The 25,239-nt window shown below is 39.3% G+C and overlaps 2 protein-coding genes across 5 annotated transcripts; both read right to left on the bottom strand.

Annotated features, from left to right (window-relative positions):
* Window positions 1-1,590: 1,590 nt before the first annotated feature.
* LOC111022886 (uncharacterized) lies at window positions 1,591-2,520 on the bottom strand. Its single transcript, XM_022300181.1, has 2 exons — window positions 2,214-2,520; window positions 1,591-2,114 (listed from the first exon to the last, which is right to left on the bottom strand). Exons 1-2 carry the CDS (start codon window positions 2,518-2,520, stop codon window positions 1,591-1,593), a joined length of 831 nt encoding a protein of 276 aa, XP_022155873.1.
* A 3,308-nt stretch (window positions 2,521-5,828) lies between these two features.
* LOC111022889 (uncharacterized) lies at window positions 5,829-9,873 on the bottom strand. 4 transcript variants are annotated; one of them, XM_088120199.1, is made up of 8 exons: window positions 9,232-9,873; window positions 7,944-8,228; window positions 7,662-7,849; window positions 7,288-7,411; window positions 6,929-7,150; window positions 6,749-6,840; window positions 6,442-6,547; window positions 5,829-6,325 (listed from the first exon to the last, which is right to left on the bottom strand). In XM_088120199.1, the coding sequence occupies exons 1-8, from the start codon at window positions 9,544-9,546 to the stop codon at window positions 5,978-5,980; spliced, it is 1,680 nt and encodes a 559-aa protein (XP_087976325.1). In that variant the 5' UTR covers window positions 9,547-9,873; the 3' UTR covers window positions 5,829-5,977. The 4 variants fall into 4 exon arrangements, with proteins under 4 accessions (XP_087976325.1, XP_087976326.1, XP_022155876.2 ...); XM_088120200.1 differs by having other exon boundaries at window positions 5,829-6,316; XM_022300184.2 differs by having other exon boundaries at window positions 9,235-9,871.
* Between the last annotated feature and the right edge of the window lie 15,366 nt (window positions 9,874-25,239).

The following is a 25,239-nucleotide window of genomic DNA, read 5'->3' as shown; positions in this document are numbered from 1 at the left end:
AAACTTGATCCTCGTTTTACCCGTTATTAGCTAGCAAGGGGACCTAATGGACCTATAGATTAGAAGCTCCAACAATACGATATTAATCAGTCAAACTCATTGACCGAGTTAATCAACATTCATTAACTACAGGTCAGTCCACTAAAGACCCGAGCTGAACTCTTCTCACTGCAGAATATTCGTGTCCACGGATATACAACCATTAATGACAAGTCAATCCTTCACGAATGCTTGTAACTCAAGTTGGGTCAAATTACCGTTTACCCCTGAGTTACATCTTGCTCCTTAAATACCACGCTCCTCTAATAAACAACCTGGTTATGGTCCGACCAATAATCGGAAGTCACTCTCGAGCCAATGAGAGGGTGGGGCACCTTGTTCAAGTCCTTGAGTCAGCATTTAAGAGAACACTCATCTACTCTCCTAAGGTGGGGGATGAGTAAATTCCATCTTTTGAAGTTGTGTTCCCAACTCCTCACTCGGTCTCGTCTCCAAAATGGTAGGAATGTTGAGTCGGCGACTCGGGCCGCTCTCACCCATACAGATCAAAGGACGAGCCCTCACAGGCAGGAGTCCATAACTCATTCAGGATTGAGAATGAGTTGTCTGGTCATTCTAAGAAATAGCAATCTGATAATTAACAGTGTTACATCTAAAGATTGGATATTTCGCGGTCGGGTCTTATACAAACTCATTGTATAGGATACCCCACTCGCATGTCTTCACAGGAAGAACCTGGATCGAGTCGCTGTAACATTTACAAAGTGGGCCGTATCCATAGTGTTGCCACGATAAGGTACCCAACCTTATCTTACTATAGACCCTTTAGGTTATTCTCGAAACATTATCCAGTTGTATAGCAGGGGTATATCAAATATATACCTAGTATATCAGGGGTATATCAAATATATACCCAGTATATCAAATATACACCCAGTAGATATACTGTCCCGGTTACATGATAATAACCTTGGATGTTTAGTTTATTGGATTTTGGACAATGCAATGCTATGAATTTAACAACAAATTGATTGAATAAAACTTTATTGAATATACGTATGTTTTTACATAAATACAAACTACGAGTTTAGGGCAATACACCCAATAGTTTTGTCATTATCTTTATTTGTTGCTACCTCTGGAATTATCAATAAATTCTCTATAACAAAAAATTATTAGCTTACGTACGGATCTAATTCTGATGAAGTTGATTTTCGAGCCTTTACTTCTTATAGGTTTCTAACCCTTTGGCTATGGCTAATGGTTTTGTACCTTTGGTTGCTGTTGTTTGGCTTCTGATTTTGCTCCATCTTATGTTTTAACCATGCTAGGTCAAGTGACCTGCTTTTGGTTTGGCCGTGCTCGAGATCTTTAATTCTTCTTTCCAATTTCTGTCGTTTGATGTAGATTGATATATTATTATGCCCCCTACTTTCGGAGTATATAAAAGTTGATAGGGAGTACTCAAGTACGTAGATAATGGATACGTTATTGAATCAAAACGTAAAAACCAATAATCTTAAATTTCGTGAGATAAAAAACAAACAATCTTAAATCTATCCTATACTCGTTGGTTGAGTGAAAGAAAATTCAATAGTTACCCATAGTAGAAGCTCTGTCGTTACCCTTCATAGAAGCGTTGTAGCACTCACGTAATACTCGTTGCTCTCCCTTAATCTCACCTATTCCACTAGATGTTGGGAATTTCATAGACTGGTGGTATGTGGATGGTATTTCTTTGAGCATGTGCATTTTTGGTCTTCCTAATATCACATTATAGGATGATGCGTAGTAGACGACTAAAAAGTCTACCATTTTAATGATGCTTTTTGGCCCGCTTCCGAACATCACCGGCAATTCTATTCTACCTTCAGGGATGACCCGTTCTCCTCCAAACCCTACTAGTGGTACCGGGCTACTTTTAAGCGCCTTCTCTCCCAGATCCATGGCTTTGTAAGCTGTCAAGGAAATGATATATGTCGAGCTGCCCCCATCTACCAAGATTCGATGCACCTTTGCATTGGCTATTTTCAGAGTGATAACCAGTGCATCGTTATGTGGGTGGAAGAGGTGAGTCGCCTCATCCTCTGAGAACTCGAGTTTTGCAGGTTGTTCTGCAACAAATGCATGATAGATCTCATGTTGTCTGAGGCTCGCCCTGGTTTCTCGTATGCTTGCCTATCTCTTTCTACTGGATTCTCTCTCTACCGGACCTTCCATTATTGTTCGGATTTCTCGAACGGGTGAATTACTGTCGTTCTCACCATTTTGAGTCGCTTTAGGATCCTCCACATATTCTTTGAGATATCCGCTCCGGATGAGTCCTTCCACTTCTTCTTTGAGATCAAAGCAATCTTGAGTAGCATGGCCGTGGTCTCGGTGGAAAAGCCAATATTGTCCTTTGCTTCTTTTACTTGGAGGTGCTTTCATCCTCTCCGGCCATTTGAGCAACCTTTGGTCTTTGATCTCCATTAGTACTTGTTCGAGTGAGACTGTAGTTGGGGTATCTTTGATCTCCATTAGTACTTGTTCGAGTGAGACTGTAGTTGAGGTATACTTCTCGAACTTCCGGGGTATCCTATACAATGAGTTTGTATAAGACCGGACCACGAAATAATTAATCTTTAGTTGTAACAGCGTTAGCTAATAGATTAATATTTCAATAGGATGACCAGGTAACTCAATCTCAATCCTGAGTGAGTTATGAACTCCTGCCTATTAGGGCTCGTCCTTTGATTTGTATGGGTGAGAGTGACTCGAGTCGCCGACTCAATATGCCTACCATTTTTGGGCGAGACCGAGTGAGGAGCTGGAAACATAACTACACAAGATGAAATTCACTTCTTCTTGACTTTAGGGTAAGTAGATGAGTGTTCTCTTAAGTGCTGACTCCGGGACTTGAACAAGGGGCCCCACCCTCTCACTGGTCAGAGAGGGACTTCCGATTATTGATTGGACCATAACCGGGTTGTTCATTAGAGGATCAGCGGTACTTAAGACATAAGATGTAATACAGGGGTAAAATGGTAATTTGACCCAGCTGTGGTTACGAACACTTGTGAAGGATTTACTTACCATTAATGGTCAAAATCCATGGACGCAAAATATTCTATAGTGAGAAGAGTGCAACGATGGGTCTTTAGTGGAGTGACCGACAGTTAACAAATGTTGATTAATATGGTTAATGAATTTAATCAATTAATCTCGTATCGTTGTAGCTTCCGATCTGTAGGTCCATTAGGTCCCCTTGCTTGCTCGTAAAGGATAGTTAAGAATAGTTAGTCTTGAAAAGAATTTGAATTGTTCAAATTAATTAAAGGAAATTAAGGTTAATTGTATGAGATGCAATTTGTTGACACATTATAATATAAAGTTAATTTTGAATTGGATTCAAAATTATGAGAGAGATGAATATTAGAATTTGATTCTAATATAGTTGATTAATCTAAGTTTAATTTAATTAAATTAATGTGATATATTAATTTGGTTAAATTAAATTAGATTAATTAAATTAAATTAATAATTCTTTTTTTGTAATTAATTAAATTCGTTTTAATTAAAATAAAAGAAAAAAAAGAAAAAAAAAGGAAAATGGGAGGAAAACCTCCCACTTTCCACCATTAAGTGGGGAGGTTTTCCCACTTCCCACCTTTAATGGTGGGAAGTGGAGAAGTGAGTGGGGAAGTGTCTTCACTCTTCCTTCCCAATAAAGGAGAGGCTCTCTCATTTCCTTTCGATAGTCCGAACGTCGGTTGACAGAGTTTCCAAAACTTTAAACGAGAAAAGCTCTCTCTTGATTTATCAATTTCTCTTTCAATTATAAGACGGTTCCCACAAACCGAGTTCTTAATATCCAGATGATAGTGACAAAGACTTTGTGGTGGCGTTGGTGTCTACACTGAAGAGGTGTCTTTAAAGGTATATATCACTAACTTCTTGTTATTCATGTTTATGTATCTTTTCTTTGTTGCAATTCTAAGACAAGATCGAAGCACACGCGTTCGCGCGCTTTTGCCGCGGGATCCAATCCCTTCAGCTCAAACCCAGTGATTGCATTATCCGAAATCACGAAAGCTAATTGAGTTGGAGAGATAATCTTGTCGAGCACTTTTTTTCAACCTATTTTCAAGGGTCTGCGCAATAATTTTTTATATAACATTATAGAAGCTAATTGGCCGTAAATCTTTCATTTGCTTTGGTTCCTTTATCTTTGAGATGCGGACAATGACCATTTTGTTGAGATGTTCTATGTCTGTACCTATTATGGGAAGATAAAAATGGAGCTGACCAAGCGACAGAAGTGGAGATTAGGTTGGGGGAGAAGTGCACGAACTAGGTAAGCACCAAAACCCACCGACCCAGGTCGACTAGGGCCGACCAGGCCTTGGCGTCGAGACCTTTGGGGTGCCTTGGTGTTCTCGTTCAACGGCCGAGAACCCTCCTTCAGTTCACTCTCAACCTCTGTGTCGCCCACCCTGAACCTATCTTGTCTCGACCCTTGATTCAACATTAGGCCCATGATGAAATGCATGAGCCCAGGTGTCCAGATCTCCTGAGTACACTAGGATTCGACTTATGTAAATCCTAAAAGGATTGAGATTCGACTTCTATAATTCCTAAACGGATTAGGATTTGATTTCTATAAATAAGAGGGTGAATCAAACTCTAAAGGTATGCCTAAATACCGTACTCTCTATACTCGACTACTCTGATACTAACTTAAGCATCGGAGCCCGTGTGGCAAAAGCCACACCAGTGTTAGTGTTATTCTGTTTTGCAAGCTCGTTGATCCCTTTAATTCTAGAAGATTTGTGAGAATTTGGTGAGATCTACGGAGGCTAAATTTCTGCATCAACAGTAATTCTAGTTGTCTCCCCATCAATATCCCAGTACTTTTAATAAATAAATAAAAAGCTTCTAATTACCCATCAGGTCTCAAGGCCTTTGTAGGGAGATATCCTTTAACACCAATTTGATCTCCTTCAAAGTAAGATCTTTTCCAAGTTCACTATTCTGTGAGTGGTAGATTGTCGTCCAAATTGCCTCCAAGAATATATTTACATCTGCAAGGTTTGGATTGTTGAGAATAACAAATTTTGAAAATTGGACGAAGCAATTCTGCTAGTATATTCTTCCTTATTTGTCCACTGATCATGTGATCATCATTGTCAAGAAGTCTCATAATCATAATCATGTTAATCTTCCTTCTGTGACTAGTAAACCATTTTGTATTTCTATCGCCCCATTTGATCCAGTCTTCTCGAGATCTCTGTATCCAATGCATCCCATCTTCCTTAATGAGTTTTTCAAGCTCATGCTCCGCCTCCATCATGGCTCTCCTTCTAACCCCGCCACTACTGTTGGCCAAACTCTTAATCTCATTTTTTTTCCTGGTAATTGCCCCTCATATAGATTTTCCTAGTCTATTCTTGTTCCATCTTGCCAAATTGTTTAAACCACTTCGTGCGAAATGGTCTATGATTAGAGGCAAGAAATTCTAAACGTTTATGAAATATTGATTCTAAAAAGACCCACTAAAAAAAAATCTGTAAAAAAAAAAAAAAAAAAAAGAGAAAAGGCCTTGTTAGTACATCAAACTGAGGATTTAAGGGTCGAAAATAACTTACTTTTCTAAGTAAAAGGATAAATAATTTTTTCTAAAAAAAATTCGAAAATTGCAGTTGTTTTATTTATTATTACATTTTTTAGTACATGTTGAAATTTGAACATGTGATCTAGCCAAATATAACGTTTGGCTATGCTCAAATTTGCTTGTAAAAGTTATTTTATAACATTACAAAACTCCCAAAGAGATAAGAGTTGCTCTATTTAAGAACAGCAAATTATTTCAGTTTCCACTCATATGAATTAGTTGGAGGAGAAAAAGTTAAAATATTACAACTAAAACATATAACAAACAAAAATAAATCTAAAATCAAAGACCTTTCCAACAGTTATATATGATCTTACATATAGCCTAATCATCAACAGCATAGAATTTCAACTGCTCCCTTCGCTCCAAGTTCCTGAAATCCCTGGTTGAGACCGACCTCCGAACCTGACTCGTGACATGTGTGCTGTTGTCTTCGTCATTGAGGGTTGAGTACCGTCTCGACTTGGGCAATTGAGGCAAGTTGTTGAGGTTTTTGGTAGCTTCAAGATGGCCTTGGGTTCTTGAAGACTTCTTATTAGAAGATGGAATTGGAGATAGCAAGAAGTGAGAGTGCCCCTTTCGCCCTCCCGTGTTAACACTCGAGGACGTGCTCGTCGTAGTGCTCCCTCGCTCTTCGCTTCGCTCGCTAGCATCACCTGTTTGCTGCGAAAGCTAAAAGAACAACGTCATAACGTATAGCCAATTGGCACTCTTTGCTTTCTTATCAACCAACTCAAAAAGTAGCTCTGTAATTTGGGATATGCTGAGAAGTTTGTAAAAAAAAATACCTCTTTTAGAATTTTTGGTTCTTCTTTCAGTTTTTCAGTGGTTGAAACTTTCCTTCGATGCTCCCGGTGTGTATGAGAACGCCTTGTAACTTTAGAATTCCTGGACCTGTAAATTGATTGGGTAAATACAGTTTACTGTGGCCTAAAACTGAAAAAACACGGGATTTCCCACTAGTTTCCATTATCCACAGTAATTATTCATATGCAAATTCATTACCAATGTACATCACGATGCAAGACCGTTAAATACATACTATTTACAAGGGATGTCTAAAATAAAGTGATCTCAAGCCAACCAAGAACTTACTTTTGCTGATTTGTTGGATTCGGTTCATCATGCTCGCTGTGGATTACAGGGAGACCCGAAAGGTCACATGACAATGGACTTGTGTAAAAGAACTGCAAGAATAAGAGTCATGTTTTTCAATACAATGCTTCAACTAACTATTATATTGGATAAATCTAGATCCTAAGTTTGATCATATACTTCACTCTCGAGGGCTAAAGATGCAGAGCCACGATACGAAGGCTCTAACGCGAGTAGACTGCTCAGAAGGCCTAAAGAAGATGAAGGTAAATGCTTAAACAATTCTCCAAGACTAGGTCGATATGACTGTGGAGGTTTAAAAGTTGGTGAGAGCTTCAGTTTTCTCCAATATTCCTCGGATGGCGTACCACATAACTTGAAAATTTTGTGGAGTTGCTCAACCTGAATTCAACACAAGTAAATTCATTTTTCAAACAAACCTCCAAACTTTAGTTTTATGTTACATCAAAACACAGTTTAACATGGTTCGAGTTATAATGAATCTTTCCACCGAAGCTCCAAAAGAGATGGAACTTCACCTCTGTTCGACCGGGCAGAATTGGCCTTCCTATGAACATTTCTGCCAATAGGCATCCCGCACTCCATAGATCAATGCCAACTCCATAATCAGTAGCACCTAACAATAGCTCTGGAGCTCGGTACCTGTCAAAAATATTTCTACTTTTTACATTTGGTGATGATTTAACGTAGTATTAAAGAAAAAAGTCCTATATTTGAATCCTCGCCATTTCCTTAGCAATTAATATTAATATTCACATGTTAATCTTTCGTCAATCATATTAAAATTTGAGTCCACATGAAGGATTGTAAATATATAAAAGATAATAAATAAACTCTATGTTTCTGACATATCAACCTAGATTTTTTTAGTTTAGTGGTGATTTAATAGTACCAAAGTGTCACGACACGATTGGTAAGATGCCTCTTTGGACCAAAAAAATTGGCAAGCCCGAAATCTGCAATCTTCAGCATCCCATTTCTGTCAATTAACAGGTTCGATCCTTTGATATCGCGGTGTAATATCCCCTTATCATGGCAATGCTGCAAACCTGAGAGTAGCTGTTGCATATAGCATTTGACCTGCAACAAGAATTAATACAGCAGAACTAATAAGCAGAAGCAAATTACCATCAATCCTCAAACTGTAATCATAATAAAGTATTGAAGGTCATACCTGAGGCTCGGTAAGCCGTACATCGGGGCGGGAAATAACTCGGGCCAAGTCAGTCGGCATAAAATCAAAAACAAGATAAAGACTGAACTGCATTCTTGAGGTGGCCAATCCTTCAAGTTTAACAATGTTGGGGTGATCCAATTTCAGTAGTATCGTAATTTCTCTTGCCATGAACTTCACACTCTCAGGTTCTGTCGTATCAAAACGGACCTTCTTAAGGGCAACAATCTTTCCACTCTCCCTATCTCGAGCTTTGTACACATTGCTGTAACTTCCTTGGCCTACCTATTACATAAACATTCCGAAAATATCATGAATATTCATCAACAAGTTATAGAATTCTTCAAATTTAAATTTCAAAACTTCCCTAACATCCATCGTTATCAATGCCTTAAACCCACCAAAAAAACGCAAAAACTTGCAAACTTAGACAATTATCCCTTAAAACTTATGACCCATTGAAATTGAACTCTGTTGTTATAAACTCATTAGTTGCAACTTCAAAAATGTACAAAATATATCTTGTAATTCAAGAGCTCTTACAATTAAATCCTAAACCACCCCCAAACTTATGAAGTTGTTGCAATTAACTGTAACTCCTAACAAAGGAATACAGAATTTCTCAAATTCTAGCGCAATTACAAGGGTATGATTTTCAAAATTTTCCCTTTAACATTATCATTCAAATACAGTAATTTTACAGCAGAAGAAACAACCTTGTCAAGCTTGTCATAAATATTCATCAACAAATTCTAGAGATGGTCTAAATCTCAAAATTTCCCTAATAAATGCAAAAACCACCCTAGAATTATAAGGGTAATCATATTTTCACCTTGAAACAGTTAATTTGAGCAAGACAGAGCCTTCCTAAACTTATGAAGTCATTGCTATTAAACTCTATGCTTATAACTCTAGTAATTGCAGCTTTAATGTCTCTCTTTGGCTGTTGGTTTCTAAGGACCTCTGTAATTTTCCTCACGGTCTTATTCTATTGGATTAGAGCCCTTTTTCCTCTCATTTTTCTCAATGAAATCTCAGTTTCCCAACAAAAGGAATTTATTAAAAAAAAAGAAGAAGAAAAACTCCCTAATTGCAACTTAAATAGAAAATGTGCAAACCACCCAAATCCCAAATCACTCCTAAACTACAGAGTTGTCGTAAACTTGTAATTACATCCTCAAACTTATGAAATCGTTAGAGTCAACCAAACTACTAAGTGAGACAATTATAAAAATCCAAAGATCACAAGTTGACAAGCAGTAGATTTTTTAGGAGAAAAAAAAACCACCACCTTATCAAGCTTGTCATAGGCCTCCACGCTCTTGGGAACCAACCCAGCCAACACATGTCTGGGAATATTGGTAGTCAGCCATTTGGGCCACCCATCCACCAGCTCCCCATCTCCCTCAGCCTTGGACAGCGAAGCCTTCCCGGCGCCACCGCCGCCGCTGTCGTCGTCGTCCTTCGGAACACTTCTCTTATGCCCCAGCGACCTCCGGCGAGCATTATGATCGGAGATCCCATAGTACCCATTTTCCAACTTCAGCTTGTGGATCCCCCCAGCGGGCGAATTCCTGGAAGGCTTGGCTTGTGCGCAGCCCATGGCCGGAAATCAGGGTTTGGAATTTGGGGATTTTGCAGAGGGCATTGGCAACTCATTAGGGGGAAATGGTGAGGGAGAAAGAGGAGAGAAATGGATGAGAAACATTTGGAAAGGCCGTCCATGGCCGGCAGTTTGAGGATCAAATTATGAGAGAGAAAAAACGAAGGGGTGGCTTTTTTCCTTGTTGATGATTGGGAAAATGGACCTCCCATAGCTTTCTCCGCTCAATGAGTGAAGAAATTGCTGTGCGATGGTTTTAGAGAGAGAGAGCGAGAGGTGAATAAGCAATGATGGCGGATTTTGGCGTGTGATGGTGAAGGATCATGTCTGGGTTATCGACCCATTTGACCTCCTCAAAGTTTTTTTTTTTTTTTTTTCTAATAACCTGCTTTTCCTGACAGGACAAGTGGAGTAAATGTATATAATTATCCCTGAATATTGAATTCATTGCAACGTTTCCTTATGAGCATTATTCGCCCGAAGTTGAACATTTTCCGGCCGGAGTTTTTTCAAATAATGCACTGAAATTGCGATTGGCGGGGATTGATGTTTAGTATTGACATTCAATTTTCGAGTGAGGTTTGACGACTTTTTCGACCGAAATTGTAATCTCATCAATCAACCAACTTTCAATTAATGCATACACCTAAACGTTTAATGTTGAGAAAAAATACCTACGAAACTTTTAAGGCTTCACCAAATTTCAGATAACACAACCAAAGGAACATTGTACTCTGAAAAATTGTACCACGTTGTTCTAACATGAAGGTCAATCCTTCATCCATCTAAGCACTTAGGGTTGTTTCCCGTTGGATATATATATCACACGGAGAAGGTAACAGCTGTTTTTTTTAGAAATGGTGTTCTAATTATGTTAAATGTTAATGCGTAGAGTGAATTTTCGTTTATATATATATATATTTTAAGTAAAGGTTCATTTTCTTTACGAACTCAGAAATTGTGATGAACCTCGGTCGGGGTTCTTATAATTCCCGGTCGAAAGTTATAATTCATAAGAACATCGCCTGAAGCGTACAAGTCTTTCACCCGAAACTTCATGATTTTCGCCCGAAACCTAATGGTTTTCACCCAAAACGTGACATATATTCAGTTTTTTTCCTTCGAATGTTCTTCCTTTTATTTTTCTTTATAATTTTATACACGTTTGCAGGATGCCTCGTCTGTTTGTTAGTTACGGTGGTTAGTGGAATGAGGCGCAATCTGTTTATAATGGTGGAATTATGGGAGGTTTGGATGTAGATGATAGTATAACATATAATGAGCTCATCAGTGCGATGTATTGGCTCACCAAAGTGGATATTGACAAGCTTGATATTGTGATACAGTGTTTATATAAATTTCATTCCCAAGTACCAAAGTATTATATTTTTTTATGATTATAGCCTTAGTTTTTTTTTAGAGGCCCTCCACATCCTTCCGAAGTTCCATTGTATGTATCTGTGATACCGAAGCAAAAACACGATAGTGGTAGTAATTCAAAAAATCTTGTCATTCCCGCATCTGAAGCGTTTGATTCATTTCCGTACCAGTTAGGTCAAGATGTCCTCATTCCTATTCCCATGCACTCCACGATACCGGGTGTTAGTCCCTCATGTTCTGTCCAATCAATAACACCGTTGAGTGACAATGTTGTCCCATGCAACTTAGGCGATGATGACAACGATGAGGGCGAAGATCACGATGGGGATAATTATGAGGGTGACGAATTTGAGGGTGATGATTCTGAGTTTGAGAATGATGTAAGATTTGAGAATGATGTAAGGATTGACAATGAAGAGGATGTAGAGCCAGCGGATGTGTATGCCCCATCTTTTGCACCCTTACATGAAGTTACCACGGTAAGTATGAATGCACCTTGCACAACTGCTCAAGTATCATCCTCTAGAGATATATTAAGGACAATTGATAAACTTGGTTTCACCTCAGAAGAAGAGATTGTAGTATGGAGTACTTTCAAATCGAAGGCAGAGTTGCAGTTCAATCTATCAGTCTTCGCAATGAGGTTGAATTTTGAATACCGCGTGAAGAAATCTACACATGTGAGGAGGATTCTTGGTTCTGATATTTTCCTCATCTCTAAGTTTTTTGGTGTGCATACTTGCATAGGTGAGGTAATGAAACATGATCACAGACAAGCACAAAGTCGCGTGGTGGGTCAGATCATAAAGGCAAACCTTGAGGATCCAAGTCGTCGTTATAGGCCAAATGATATTGTTAGTGAAATGCGTAGAGATTACGGCGTTAACATCCGTTACGAAAAGGCGTGGCTTGCGAGAGAAGTAGCGTTGGACTTATTGATGGGTTCGCCTAAGAAGTCTTATACTCTACTACGTAAATACGGTGAGGCGTTAAAATATGAGAACCTAGGTACGGTATTTAATTTGAAGCTTGAGGATGATAAATATTTTCAATATGCTTTCATGGCCCTTGGATGCTCTATCAGGGGGTTCACAAGTTGCATTCGCTCTGTACTTGTCATTGACGGTGCTCACCTGAAAGGAAAATACAGAGGTGTGATACTTATTGCTTCTTCGGTCGATGGTAATAATCAAATTTATCCACTGGAATTTGGAATCGTCGATAGGGAAACAGACGACTCTTGGACATGGTTCTTAGAGCAAATGAAAATGTCTATTGGAGAGGTAGATGGATTGGTTTTTGTGTCTGACCGGCACCAAACATTAATAATGTTGTTGCTACTGTATTCCCTAATGCAGAACACGTCACTTGCATGCATCACGTCAAGATGAACCTGAATGATAAGTTCAAGGACGAGGGCATGCAGACGCTATATCTTAAAGCAGCAAAGGCATTTAAGAAGTCGACATTTCGACATTATTGGAACCAATTTGCTGGATTCCCAGAAGTGCAAAGGTACCTCGAAGAAATTGGGTTCGACAAATGGTCACGGGCCTATCAACCTGGACTGAGGTACAACCAGATGACAACTAACATTGCAGAGTCCATGAATGCAGTACTTGTGCATGAACGAGCTTTGCTAGTTACTGCACTATTTGAACATTTTTGGGCTCTTCTACAACGATGGTTCTATGAATGGCGGACACGTGCAGCATCAAGAACATCCATTCTCTCTGAGTATGCCGAGGACATTCTAAGAGAAGCCTCGGAACAAGCCCGACGACCCACTGTTCGACCGATTGACAATTACGAGTTCGAGGTACACGCTGGTAGTAGTAAGATGCGTGTCAATCTGAACAATAAGACTTGTACGTGCAAGCAGTTCGACTACTACGAGATTCCATGCTCCCATGCTGTTGCTGCAGCCATGTTTCGAAATGTGAACAGGTACACGTTGTGTTCACCGAAATATAGTTTGGAGACACTAATTACTACATATGCTGAACCTATCTATCCACTGGGTGACGAGGACGATTGGGTTATGCCGAATGACTTTGTCGAATTCCCCATCAAACCCCCTAAGTACGTTCCTCAGGTTGGACGACAACAAACTATACGGATACCGTCTGCTGGAGAGCCGCACCAAGTTCATAAATGTAGCAGGTGTGGACTCCGAGGGCACAACCGCAAAACTTGCCGCCAACCATTACGAACCACGGACACTTAATCACATGTATTTCATTTTTTCGTTGAATATTGTTTCGGTCCATTACAATGGGAAACAGTTCTTTATCTGCTTCCATCTATGTCCATTTGCGTTAATCCAATATTTCATCAACTTATGCCCGTTGGTGTTAACCAATTTTTATAAGCCTGCACTAAATGGAGAATTCTGTGATAATTCTCGAGCGAAAACGATTCACATTCGCCCGAGGATTGGTAAATTTAATCAAACAATGTGCACGCACGCTGGAAAATAACTCGGGCGAAATAGAATAGGTTTCGCCCGGGGAATTTTCCAGCGTGCACATTGTTTGATTCGTATTGACCAATCCTCGGGCGAAAGTGAAGTGTTTTCGCCCGAGAATTATCACAAAATTCTCCATTTAGTGCAGGCTTATTCATGAAAAAATGACATATTGACCTGATCGAAATGTTACAGTACAAAATCATATTTTCGAACGCCACAATTATGCACTTACAAAGTCTTAACTTTGATTAAGCAAATGGTAAATAAAGTAAAGTACATCCATGTGACCCGTTATCAAAAAATTGACCTATTGGCCCACATTTCAATCGCTATCTTCTCCCTAAAAAACTTAATGTTCGACTGAGTTAATGTGGACAAATCAGAACCGGTTACATCATATTCAAAGAATTTAACGCAGAAAATCCCACAGTCCCCCGATCCAGCCTGTTGGGGCGCCGATGTTACTTGACGGATACGCCATGGCATATTCGGTAATGTTGGCCTAAGTACCTTAACACCAGCCATATGCATCAATGCCGGGAGGACGACACTCATTATTTTCAACTCGGCTTCCAATACCCACAACGGTGTGTTGGACATCATGGAATCCCACACAACGATCTCACCCTCCTCCAGATCGATGCAAACCATTATCTAATGGTTCCCACCAATGTTATACGGTAGGTAGACCGCGTCCAATTCAAGCCACCTTTTCTTATAGTCCGTGTGAGTACCGTCTATGTAGCTAAGGACAGTTTTATGCTTCTTGGTCCAGTTGTATTCTGATGCAACTCTCGCTGGTACCACATTCGGGGCTATCAGTTGTTCGTACACTCCGTCCGTATGTCAAAAGAAGTTCTGTGATTCGTATTGAAAATGTGTTAGAACACGATGTATTATGCATACGCATCATATAACAATTAGATACTACGTACCGAAAGGACTATGTCACCCGTGGTGAACTTTCGACAACACAATTCTGGTTGTTGATCAAGCTTGTTCCGCGTGAACATGACCAATGAATCGATTACCTATATACAATAGGAGTGTTAGGAAAGTATAAATAGCAGCATAGCATGAATTAGGGTTTCAAACCTATACCTCGCTCGTCAACCAATTATCCGGTGTGATAAGGTCACGAAACCACGATTTCCCTCGATCACCGTAGCACGACTTCCTGGTGTAATGGTCTGTTTTCAGGTTGGCCATCCATACGTGAAACCTTTCGACTTTTTAGTGTGGGACAGGCACTAGCGGATCATACCGAAAAACTTTCTTTTTCTTCCCATCGACCATAACTTGGAAGGAGCCCGAAACTTCCATGGAAGCTTCCTCTTCCGCGATCCCCGTCGAGGTTTAGGCCATTCGGTCGGTTGCGAGAGCACGCATACCATATCGGACTCCACATGTGACATACCCGATGTATGCTCACCACTCTGGGTCTTAACTTCTCTCGGTTCTTCCATATCCGAATCAGTGAAATCATCTGCATATTGGTCCTACAGGAACTATGTCATAAGTAGAAGTGCTTTATTAAAAGGTCGAATATCGAAGGTAAATACCTCGTCTTCATTTGACTCTGAGTCATGCGAATCTATGATGATACATTCAACCGGTGCCCCGGGTGCACTGATCGAGGCCGAATCTTGGTATGGGGAACAAATTAGAACCCTTTCCTGTTCCTGCAACTGAGAAGCATCGGGCTCCGCCCCACATGCAAGAGGTTCACCCTCAAGCTGAACGTCCTCCTTAGCCACATCTTCCTTGCACAACAAGTCACGTGCATGTTGCTTTAAACAAAACACATGCAAATGTTGTTATTACCGGATCAAGACATATATTTTGAAATAGAAAATGTACCTCTTGTTCTGGTACACGATATCCATCGGACGTTGGTTCCGATTCATGTTGATCCCCATCGTGAGCACACACTATCTCGTCAACATTGGTGTCTTCATAGTCCATGGCGGATGGTTTAGAACAATCACCACTACTTTGTCCATCGCCCTGTCCAGCATTACCAGGTCCGTCACCGCATCCACCATCACCGCCGGTGGGTCCGTCTCCCGATCCCGTTCGTCTCATGTCGTTGGGATCATCAGGCAAACCCTAGACAATGTCCGACATATTAATATAAAGGAACTTTCAACGTATGTTTGTTATTAAAATGACTTGAATACTTTACCTTAGCTATTCGCTGAAGAAATTTTCTAATAGATTTCAATTCAGCCTCAATACCACTCATATGATCGTCCATATGCTTGTCCATTCGCTTCAAACGTTTTTCCACTCTCCTCAAACGCATACTATACAAACTTTTCTTCTTCTCACTCGTATTCCCCTCAGGCTCGTTCTCATTCCCCTCAGGCTCATTCTCCTCGTTCTCATTCCCCTCAGTACCATTCCCTTTCTCACCCTGAGCGACATTCCCAGCCAGTCCCTCAGCATTATTCTCAGTTTCTTCGCGTGCTGCCGATTGTTCAGCAGCATCGCTTCCATGAAAACCTTCCACCATAACTTCGGCATCCTCCGGTTCGGGTGGCTCAAACGTCCTATTCAGGAAGTTCATCTCCGCATCGGTTACGACTAAACTTCGCGCTCTTGCCTACACAAATCATATTGATGGGATGAAGATGAAAATTGATAAACCCTAATAATTATAACGTATAATGAACTTACAGTACACATGATATGCAGTCGAATGTCCACACCTCCACCAAAGGATGCGTGGCACAGAGTCCTCACTTAATTTAGTCGCAACACGCCCCGATAGAGAAGATATAGTCTCGTACGCCCACACCTTTAGAAATACACAATGGACGTGTTAAACCACAGTATAAAACAAAAACAACATAAAATATAGTATCTAAGTCCATACCTGAAACACCCATGTGCAACCATAGAGACTATACGATTTCCTTAACCCTCCATCCTTCGACTTCTTGGATGGACCATGCTGCAGACTATTTATTGTCTTCTTGAACGACAACGATCCCCAGTCGTGATTGCAGCAGGCTTCCCAATCGTCCACTATTCCGAGCAAAGTGTGATCAAACTTAAGGCTTCTCTCTCTCCCTAACAACACTAATTCTACAAAGTACACTATTGACACCTTCACAGCATCAAAATCATCCTCAAACTGTGCAGCTGTATATATCTTCTCCAACTCACTCAACAACACTTCCGTTCTATCATTGAAGTATAGGGCCCTAAGTCTTTGAGGATATGTGATTTTCCTAACTGGACTCCAGGCATAGTTAAGCCCACTAATAATGTCAAACTCTCTACGGCCAAAAGACACCTTACTCCCAAAAAGGTTAAAGCTAATAGTGTTTGGTCTACTCTCCTCCACCTCCCTAAGCAAAATGTTGTGTATCAATGGCCCGTTAAATACGAGATCCACGTCGAGGAGGTGGTCAAAGATAGTTTTCCTAAACATAGCAAGCTGATTAGGGGTGAGTTTTCTCTTAATCTCATTGCCTGTGTTCGCTATGTGCGATAGACATGTTACGTTCGCACTAGCGTAGGTTGCTGGATCGATTTTCGGAATCATTTCCATTTTAAAGCACCTATAAATCAGTCAAGAAAAACACAACACAGATAATAAGACAGCTATCCACACACATCCAAAAAATCCAAGTAAATAATGACATAGGAAAAAAAACTGACCAAAAAATAATGGTATTCAAATTCTGTAAAATTCCCCGGGGTCGAACTCAAGCGAAATCGTCTCGAGAATTCCTCGGGTCTATTTCGAGCAAAATTGTCCACGGGAATTTTACGATCTTCTCCCGCCCGAAATAGCCCCGAAAATTTCAAAACCCACGAGAAAATCATTCGACATTCGCTACATTTCGCCCGAAATCTAAACTATTTTTCAACTTCTTCAACCTCCCACCACTTAACTCTAATTTTATAGAGCAACACACAAAACCTCAAAGCCCTATCACCCCTCAAATCGAAATTTACAGAATGAAACTAAATCCTAACTACAATATTGGTAATAGGCGATAATGGAAAACACCTAACTAGACAGAGTTACGAAATCCACTTACCAACACGAGTTCACAGCGAAAATGGGTTTCAAGTAATGTTCAGGCAAGCTTTCGTTCGAGTAGAGGAGAAGAAATGGGGAAGAAAAAAAACGAAAACGGAGAGGAAGAGAAAGAAAGAGAAAGAGGGGGAAACGAGGGGGATGCGAACGGTTTCGAGCCAAGGGTACTAACGTAATTTCATTTTTTAAGTTTATTTAAATGAGTCATCAGAAACATTTTCGAAGGATTAGGTTATTTGAGAAAAAAAAACTTTGAGGGGGTCAAATAAGTCAATATCCTTTTAATTTTCCCAGATGGTTTCTACCGCTTTGCTTTGTAAAAATAGTATATCAGATTAACTCATAAGTCATACTCATTGCACTTTTTCTTTTTGGTAATGGTTTGTGCTAGAGGTGATTTCTCAGTTGCCAAGTGCCAATATTTTATAGGTCGAAAATGTCGAGTCGTCATAATGTGAACTTGAAGGTTAAAACTGTGTGAAGAAGAATGAACCCCTTAGCCATTGGCTGGCCCGATGTATACATAATTGGTCGTATGAAATTTTATAAAGGTCGAGCTGACAAGTGAAGATCTTTATGGTCAACTCTCACGAAGGACAAACTGAGGATCACGTCATAGAATGTCACTGCCCCTTAACCGTTTTTCCGACAACATGCTGTGATTTACGAGATGGTTGAAATCGCTCACCAAACGATGTCGGAGACCCGATATCTATAAATAGAGAGTTTCACCTCACTTTTCAGATACGTGAAACTATGCTCTCTTTAAGCAATAAATTGAACTTAGATTGACTTGAGCATCAGAGTCTTTTATCTCTTCGTGCAAGTTCTATGCGTTTCTCGACCATCCTAATTCGAGCTTCGCAGAGTTGGTCAATTTTCTGATCAAACATTTGACACCGTCAATAGGAACTCGACAAAAACCTAAATCATTCCATACCAGCTATGACTCAAGCACACTCCCAAGGATCAAGTAGTCCTAGCTGCCGAGTTGAACTTTCTGCACTTCCTTCAAATCTGCAAGTAGCTATAATTCCAATGGTTGTGGCCAACAGCCATAAAGCCACAAAGGAGTAACCTCAAGCATCCCAAACCTTGGTTATCTGAACTAACATCCCACTACTTGGAGGACAACAACGAGCCTGGGTAAGCCGAGGTGGCTGCATTGTCAGACCACTTATCCCTCTATTGATCCCAGCATTGTAGCAGCTATATTGGCTACAATGTCTAAGATAATGGAAAGAATGGAGGCTATGGAAAAGAATCGACAAAACCTTGGACGAACAAGGATATCCAAGCCATCGATTTTGCGCGTCTCTAGAAAATGGAAATGACGTGTTAACCCTTCCCTAGAAGTCAATAAGGTCAATCTTAGCACACTACTAAAGGGATTCACATCAACATCATGCTAAATCCACGTCTTAACGTGGATCAATCGCACAACCAACCACAAGGCGATGATCCCTTCAACCCTAACCTTCCACTTAAAGGTGACGAAACACGTCGTCCTCGTGTACACCTTGGTTGGTATCCAATGCATGGTCTGCATTTTAATGCATATCTCCAAGACGTTCTCAATGGCCAAGTCGTTCATCATTCACCATCACGAGTACAAGGTCAAACTCATCTCTTAGGTGACCTTAAACACATTGAAAGATTGAGCAAGGACAAGAAGTCAGGAGGTTGATGGCCAAAGAAACTTACCAACTCATTGAGGTAATGACTTACCTTGGACGGAACGACCTGAAGTTGTCAGAAACAAGGACATGTGTTATGAGTTTGAAAGAATGAAGGATGAGGATCGAGTTGAAATAGACAACCTAAAAAAGAAGTATGAGAGTAAGGCTACCCTAAGCATCTAGGATGACAAACAGAAACAACCCCCTTTTGTTCAAGAAATCCTCCATTCTTCGATTTCAAGCAAGTTCAAGATGTCGACGTTTAAGATGTATGATAGCTCGAGTGATCTTTTCAATCACATCGAAATCTTTGAAGACCTTATGGAATTCCAGGCTATGGCTAATACCCTAAATTTCTAATCTTTCCAAATTGCACTAGCAGGCTCGACATGGCTATCGTACTGACTACTGAAATCGAAGTTCATCTCTAGCTACAAGCAACAGCTCGACATCATTCTACGACCAGCAACACACTTGCTCAATATTCATCAACAATAGAAGGAGCCACCCAAAGAACGTCGACCACTTCAAAGAAGAACAAATTAAAGTTGTCAATTGTTCAGATGACACGATGATGTATTCTTTCATTTTTGTCCTTAAGGACAAGGACTTGGTATGGTCCCACGACAAAAAGCCTGCGGCAACATTCAACTAAGTGCTCAACCAAGCCAAGAAATACTTTGATGATAAGGCTATTGAAGTCGTGAGACTTCAAGGCCTAAACAGTACCTATTTTATCTTAATAATGAACCCTTAAAATAATTTACACAAGGAAGAATGATGCTTACCGTTGGTGCGTTTTCCTCTCTACCGTAAAGAATAAAAAGAGAAAATTTCCAGCAACTAAGAGAGCTTGAAATGATGATGGAAACCTTAGAAAATGGATATGAACATGCTTAGGTTCTATAAAAATTATTAGGAAAAATCTACGTACAAAACTAGACTAAAAGAAACCGTTCTTACCGAAAAGACAAAACCGCAATAAACGATCCTTGAAGGGGCTTGGAAAAGCAACCACAACTCCTCTAAGGTGTGATTTAAAACATAGGATAGATGATTGAGAGGAAATTTTTAGATTTGTTTAGAAATGTTCTTGGAGGAAAATGAATGAAACAAACATAGGTAACTTAAGGAGAATGGCTTGGAAGATGAAACAAACATGAATCTTGGAAGATGGAACAAACTTCTTCTCTCTCCTCATGCATGGCCAATTACTTAATGGGATTGTTAGTGTTTTTTGGTCTTCCTAACTAACTTAATTACTACATATGTCTCTTGGGTGGAAGGTGGGTTATATTGCCTAATCATGGTTAGTGGAAGGTGAGTTATATTGCCTAATCATGGTTATGAGTTAAGTAAAACTTTCTATATTCCCCTAATTAAGTTAATTTAATTAAGGTAGAAAAATAAAGAGTAAAATAAAGGTAATATGAGGCTTTACTTGGTTAATTACCTTAAAATAAAACTTTGGATAAAATGTATGAAACGTTATAAATACTCAAATAATGCTACCATTACAATTACCATATTTCACAACATTGATCTAATTACTAAAGTAGTATTGTTAATTTTGTTACTTAAATACAATTATAATCTCGCTAATCTTATTAATCTCTTATGCATATTTATTTTTGATTAACATACATAATTAATTAAACATTGATAAGATGAATCACTAAATTTTGTTGTAAATTTCTTTTTAATAAGTAAATAAAATTAACTTGAGCTTAATTAGTTATAGTATTAGAAACGTACAATTATTAACTAGGATTGATTAAAGTTTATTGGCATAAAGCTAATTAGATTTGACTAGCTTACCTAAAAAAACAATAATAATATAAAGTCATGAAAATACCCTTATAGGTAATGCAGGGCATTACAATTTTCCTCTCCCTTTCATTGATCAAATGCTGGATAGACTTGCAGGACAGGAGTATTACTGTTTTCTAGATGGGTACAGTGGGTACAATCAGATTATGATGGCCCCGCAAGATCAGTAGAAGACGACATTTACTTGCCCCTACAGAACTTTTGCTTTCAAATGGATGGCATTTGGGCTTTGCAATGCCCCAACAACGTTCCAAAGGTGCATGATGGCCATCTTTTCTGACTTGGTAGAATTAGTAGTCGAGGTGTTTATGAACGATTTTTCAGAGTTTGGGAAGTCATTTGTAGAGTGTCTAGAAAATTTGAAGAAGGTGCTGCAAAGATGTGAATAAACAAATCTGGTATTGAATTGGGAGAAATGTCACTTCATGGTGCAGGAGGGAATTGTGTTAGGGCATAGAGTCTCTAGCAAGGGCATCGAAGTAGACAAGGCGAAGATAGAGGCAATAGAGAAATTGCCCCCACCTGTGAATGTTGATGGCATCCGCAGCTTCTTAGGACACATCGATTTTTATCGCAGATTTATAAAGGATTTCTCGAAAATCTCTAAACCTCTTTATTCTTTACTTGAGAATGATACGGAATTTAACTTCACACCTTATTGTTTGCAGGCGTTCGACACACAGAAACATGCTCTCACGCATGCGCCGATAATAACAGCACCAGATTGGACGCAGCCTTTCAAACTAATGTGCGATGCCAGCGACTATGCTGTGGGAGCAGTTCCTGCTCAACGCAAAGGAAAGCTGCTGCATCCGATCTATTATGCCAGCAAAACTCTGATAGAGGCACAAATCAATTACACCACCATGGAGAAAGAATTATTAGCAGTGGTGTTTGCCTTTGAAAAGTTTAGAGCATATCTGGTAGGATCTAAGTGAAGGGATGAGAATCCCGGAGCGGAAGGGGATCTTCGTTGATGATTTTTGGGAAAACAAAATCTAAGTTCAAAGAAGAAAAACACAGGGCAAAAACTTTACCTTTGAAGAACTTTTCTTCAACGATTTCCCCTTGAACACCACCATCGAATCTTCCTCGCTATCCTCTTGGGTCTCGAGATCGTGCTTGTGGCAGCACCGTTTGGAATGAGTGGGAGTATTGAGAGAGAGCTTGAGAGAGATTGGGAGTTAACCTTCTTTTGTTCTGTGTTCTCTATTTTTTGCAGAACTGCAAAAAGAAGAACAAACAAAAGCAGTGACGTGGGGAGTTACCCTTGGTCACTTAACTGCCCACTCCCCTGCAATTTTGCAGGGGAGTTAAATATTAATAATAATATTAATAATATATATATATAATAATTAATTAATCATATTAATTAATAAATATTAATTAATTATTAATCTATTAATAATTAATTGATATATATATATATATATCAAATAATTAACACTTAATTATTTATCTCATAAATAAATAGAATCATATTCTATAGCATTTCTCTCGTATAACCTATAGTTCTAATGTATATCTTATGCACATTATTTTTAACCTATAGTTTTAATATGAATCTTATTCATATTAATTTTATTTGAATCTCATTCAAAGAATTTCTCTCATAATATATAGTTTTAATTTAGAATTAACTATATATTATAATGTATCAATATACATATAATCCCTGAAGTAATTTGAACAGTTCAAATTCTTCCAAAAACTTGATCCTCGTTTTACCCGTTATGAGCTAGCAAGGGGACCTAATGGACCTACATATCAGAAGCTCCAACGATACGAGATTAATCGGTCAAACTCATTGATCGAGTTAATCAACATTCGTTAACTACGGGTGTTAGGGTTGACTTTTTACTGCAGAAACATGTGTCGGTAGCACTGTTTGACCACGTTTTTGACCCATTTCCCATTATTATTTGCCAAAAATGACCACATATTCTTAAAGTAGAATATACATAGATTATTTTTGCATAAAAGTCAAACTATGGTACTTTAGAAAAAATATGAGATAAATGCGGTCAAAGATGGAAGAAAATAACAGAATTTTGGTTTTTGCAGAATTGCGCCCGGCGCATTTTTGGAGGGCAATTTGTCAAAACGCACGTTTTGATTAATGAAGGTCAAGGAGGACATTTCCCAAATGTTCAAAACCGTGAGTCCAAGTCCAAGTAAAGTAGTTAGGTGAATCTCAACCCTTTTCCACCTAAAATGGATGGGAGTTTCAACCAACCTATGGTGCTATAAAAGGAAGTCATCCATCCCTCAGCAAATCATCCCTTCCAAGCTTCATTTCATCTTCTTCTAGATGCTCTCTAGTTGTAGAACACGTTTTTAGAGTTTATGTTTATGTTCTAGTTGTTCATTTCTTCGTTTTTCACGCTTTTACCTTTCATATTGCTTTTAATTCAGTTTCTTACTTTTGTTCCTTGTTCATTCTATTATTTTAAAGTTCTTTAGCGAGTTTCAACTCCCCTCACGCTCCAGAGAGAAGAGGGTCAAGCTAGAACTCCTTGTACGACTTATTTATTCATTTAAATTCAATGAAAAATACTTTCTTTATGTTTTCTTGCATTTACTTTCATTTAAGTATGTTCTAAATTAGTTATCAACCTCCTTGTGGAATGCCTTAGTCAAATGATTTGATTTTCAACACGCTCGGGATTTTGTCCAGATTGCACCTGACACTTTTTTGGGTTGGTTTCTAAAAACTTCTCTTTACGTCTTTTTTCCATTTGGCCAGTGGGAACTTAATTTATACACCAAAGCCCGACCTTGGGAAATGTGAGTTAGGTAAAATAATTGGAAACCAATATGAGATGTGACTTAGGAATAAGTGCATAAAACATGGTTTTAGGCATAGGCCCTCTGACCCATAATGCAAATGAGTTGGTAGATATTCTCTAGGATTGTAATCACACATAGGAATATGATTGTAGGTTACCCTAGTCTCTGCAGAAACCAAAAGCGGTAGTGAAAGAGTAGAACTCAAATCCCAAGAAAAGTCAGGAATTGCGTCTGGTGCATTTTCCCAACATAGTATGTTTTCCATGTTTTGCATCAAAACTAAGGTAGGAGACAAGGAGGTTGAGTTTCATTAAATTGCTTTATAGTTAAAACCCCAAACAACAACATTTCACCATTATTTTCTTCCTAAATCACAATTGCATATTCGAACCATTTCACTGCATTACTTGATTTTGAAAAGCAACAAGTCCCTGAGGATTCGACCTTGGATTACTTCCAAGTATTACTTGTGACCGTGTGCGCTTGCACGAGTCTCTAATCTTTTTAAAGGTAGAGAAAATCCCAACAACGGGTCACTCCACTAAAGACCCGCAGTTGCACTGTTCTCACTACAGAATGTTTTCGTGTCCATACGACCATTAATGACAAGTCAATCCTTCACGAGTGCTCGTAACTCAATTTGGGTCAAATTACGTTTTACCCCTAAGTTACATCTTACCCCTTAAATATCACTGCTCCTCTAATGAACAACCCGGTTATGGTTCGACCAATAACCGGAAGTCCCTCTCGAGCCAATGAGAGGGTAGGGCCCCTTGTTCAAGTCCTAGAGTCAGCATTTAAGGGAACACTCATCTACTCCCCTAAAGTTGGGGAGGAATGAACTCCATCTCGTGAAGTTATGTTCCCAGCTCCCCACTCGGTCTCGTCTCCAAAATGGTAGGAATGTTGAGTCGGCGACTCGGGCCACTCTCACCCATACAGATCAAAGGACGAGCCCTCACGGGCAAGAGTCCATAACTCACTCAGGATTGAGAATGAGTTGCCTGGTCATCCTAAGAAACAGAAATCTATTAGTTAATGGTGTTACATCTAAAGATTGGCTATTTCGTGGTCCGGTCTTGTACAAACTCATTGTATAGGATACCCCCACTCGCATGTCTCCACACGAACGACCTGGATCGAGTCGTCTGTAACCTTTACAGAGTGGGCCGTATCCATAGTGTTGCCAGGATAAGGTACCCAGCCTTATCCATATACTATAGACCCTTTAGGTTATTCACGGGACATTATCCACTTGTATATCAGGGGTATATCAAACATATACCTCATATATCAGGGGTATATCAAATATATACCCAGTACATATACTGTCCCGGTTACACTAAAATAACCTCGGATGTTTAGTTTATTGGATTTTGGACAATGCAATGCTATGAATTCAACAACAAATTTATTGAATAAAACTTTATTGAATATACATTTGTTTTTACATAAATACAAACTACGAGTTTAGGGCAACACACCCAACA

Source organism: Momordica charantia, assembly GCF_013281855.1.
Source record: "Momordica charantia cultivar OHB3-1 chromosome 11 unlocalized genomic scaffold, Mcharantia_2.0 BLBB01000011.1, whole genome shotgun sequence".
Classification (NCBI taxonomy): Eukaryota; Viridiplantae; Streptophyta; class Magnoliopsida; order Cucurbitales; family Cucurbitaceae; genus Momordica; species Momordica charantia.
The sequence above is the reverse complement of the archived record's forward strand: the minus strand, read 5'-3'. Positions and strand labels throughout refer to the sequence as shown.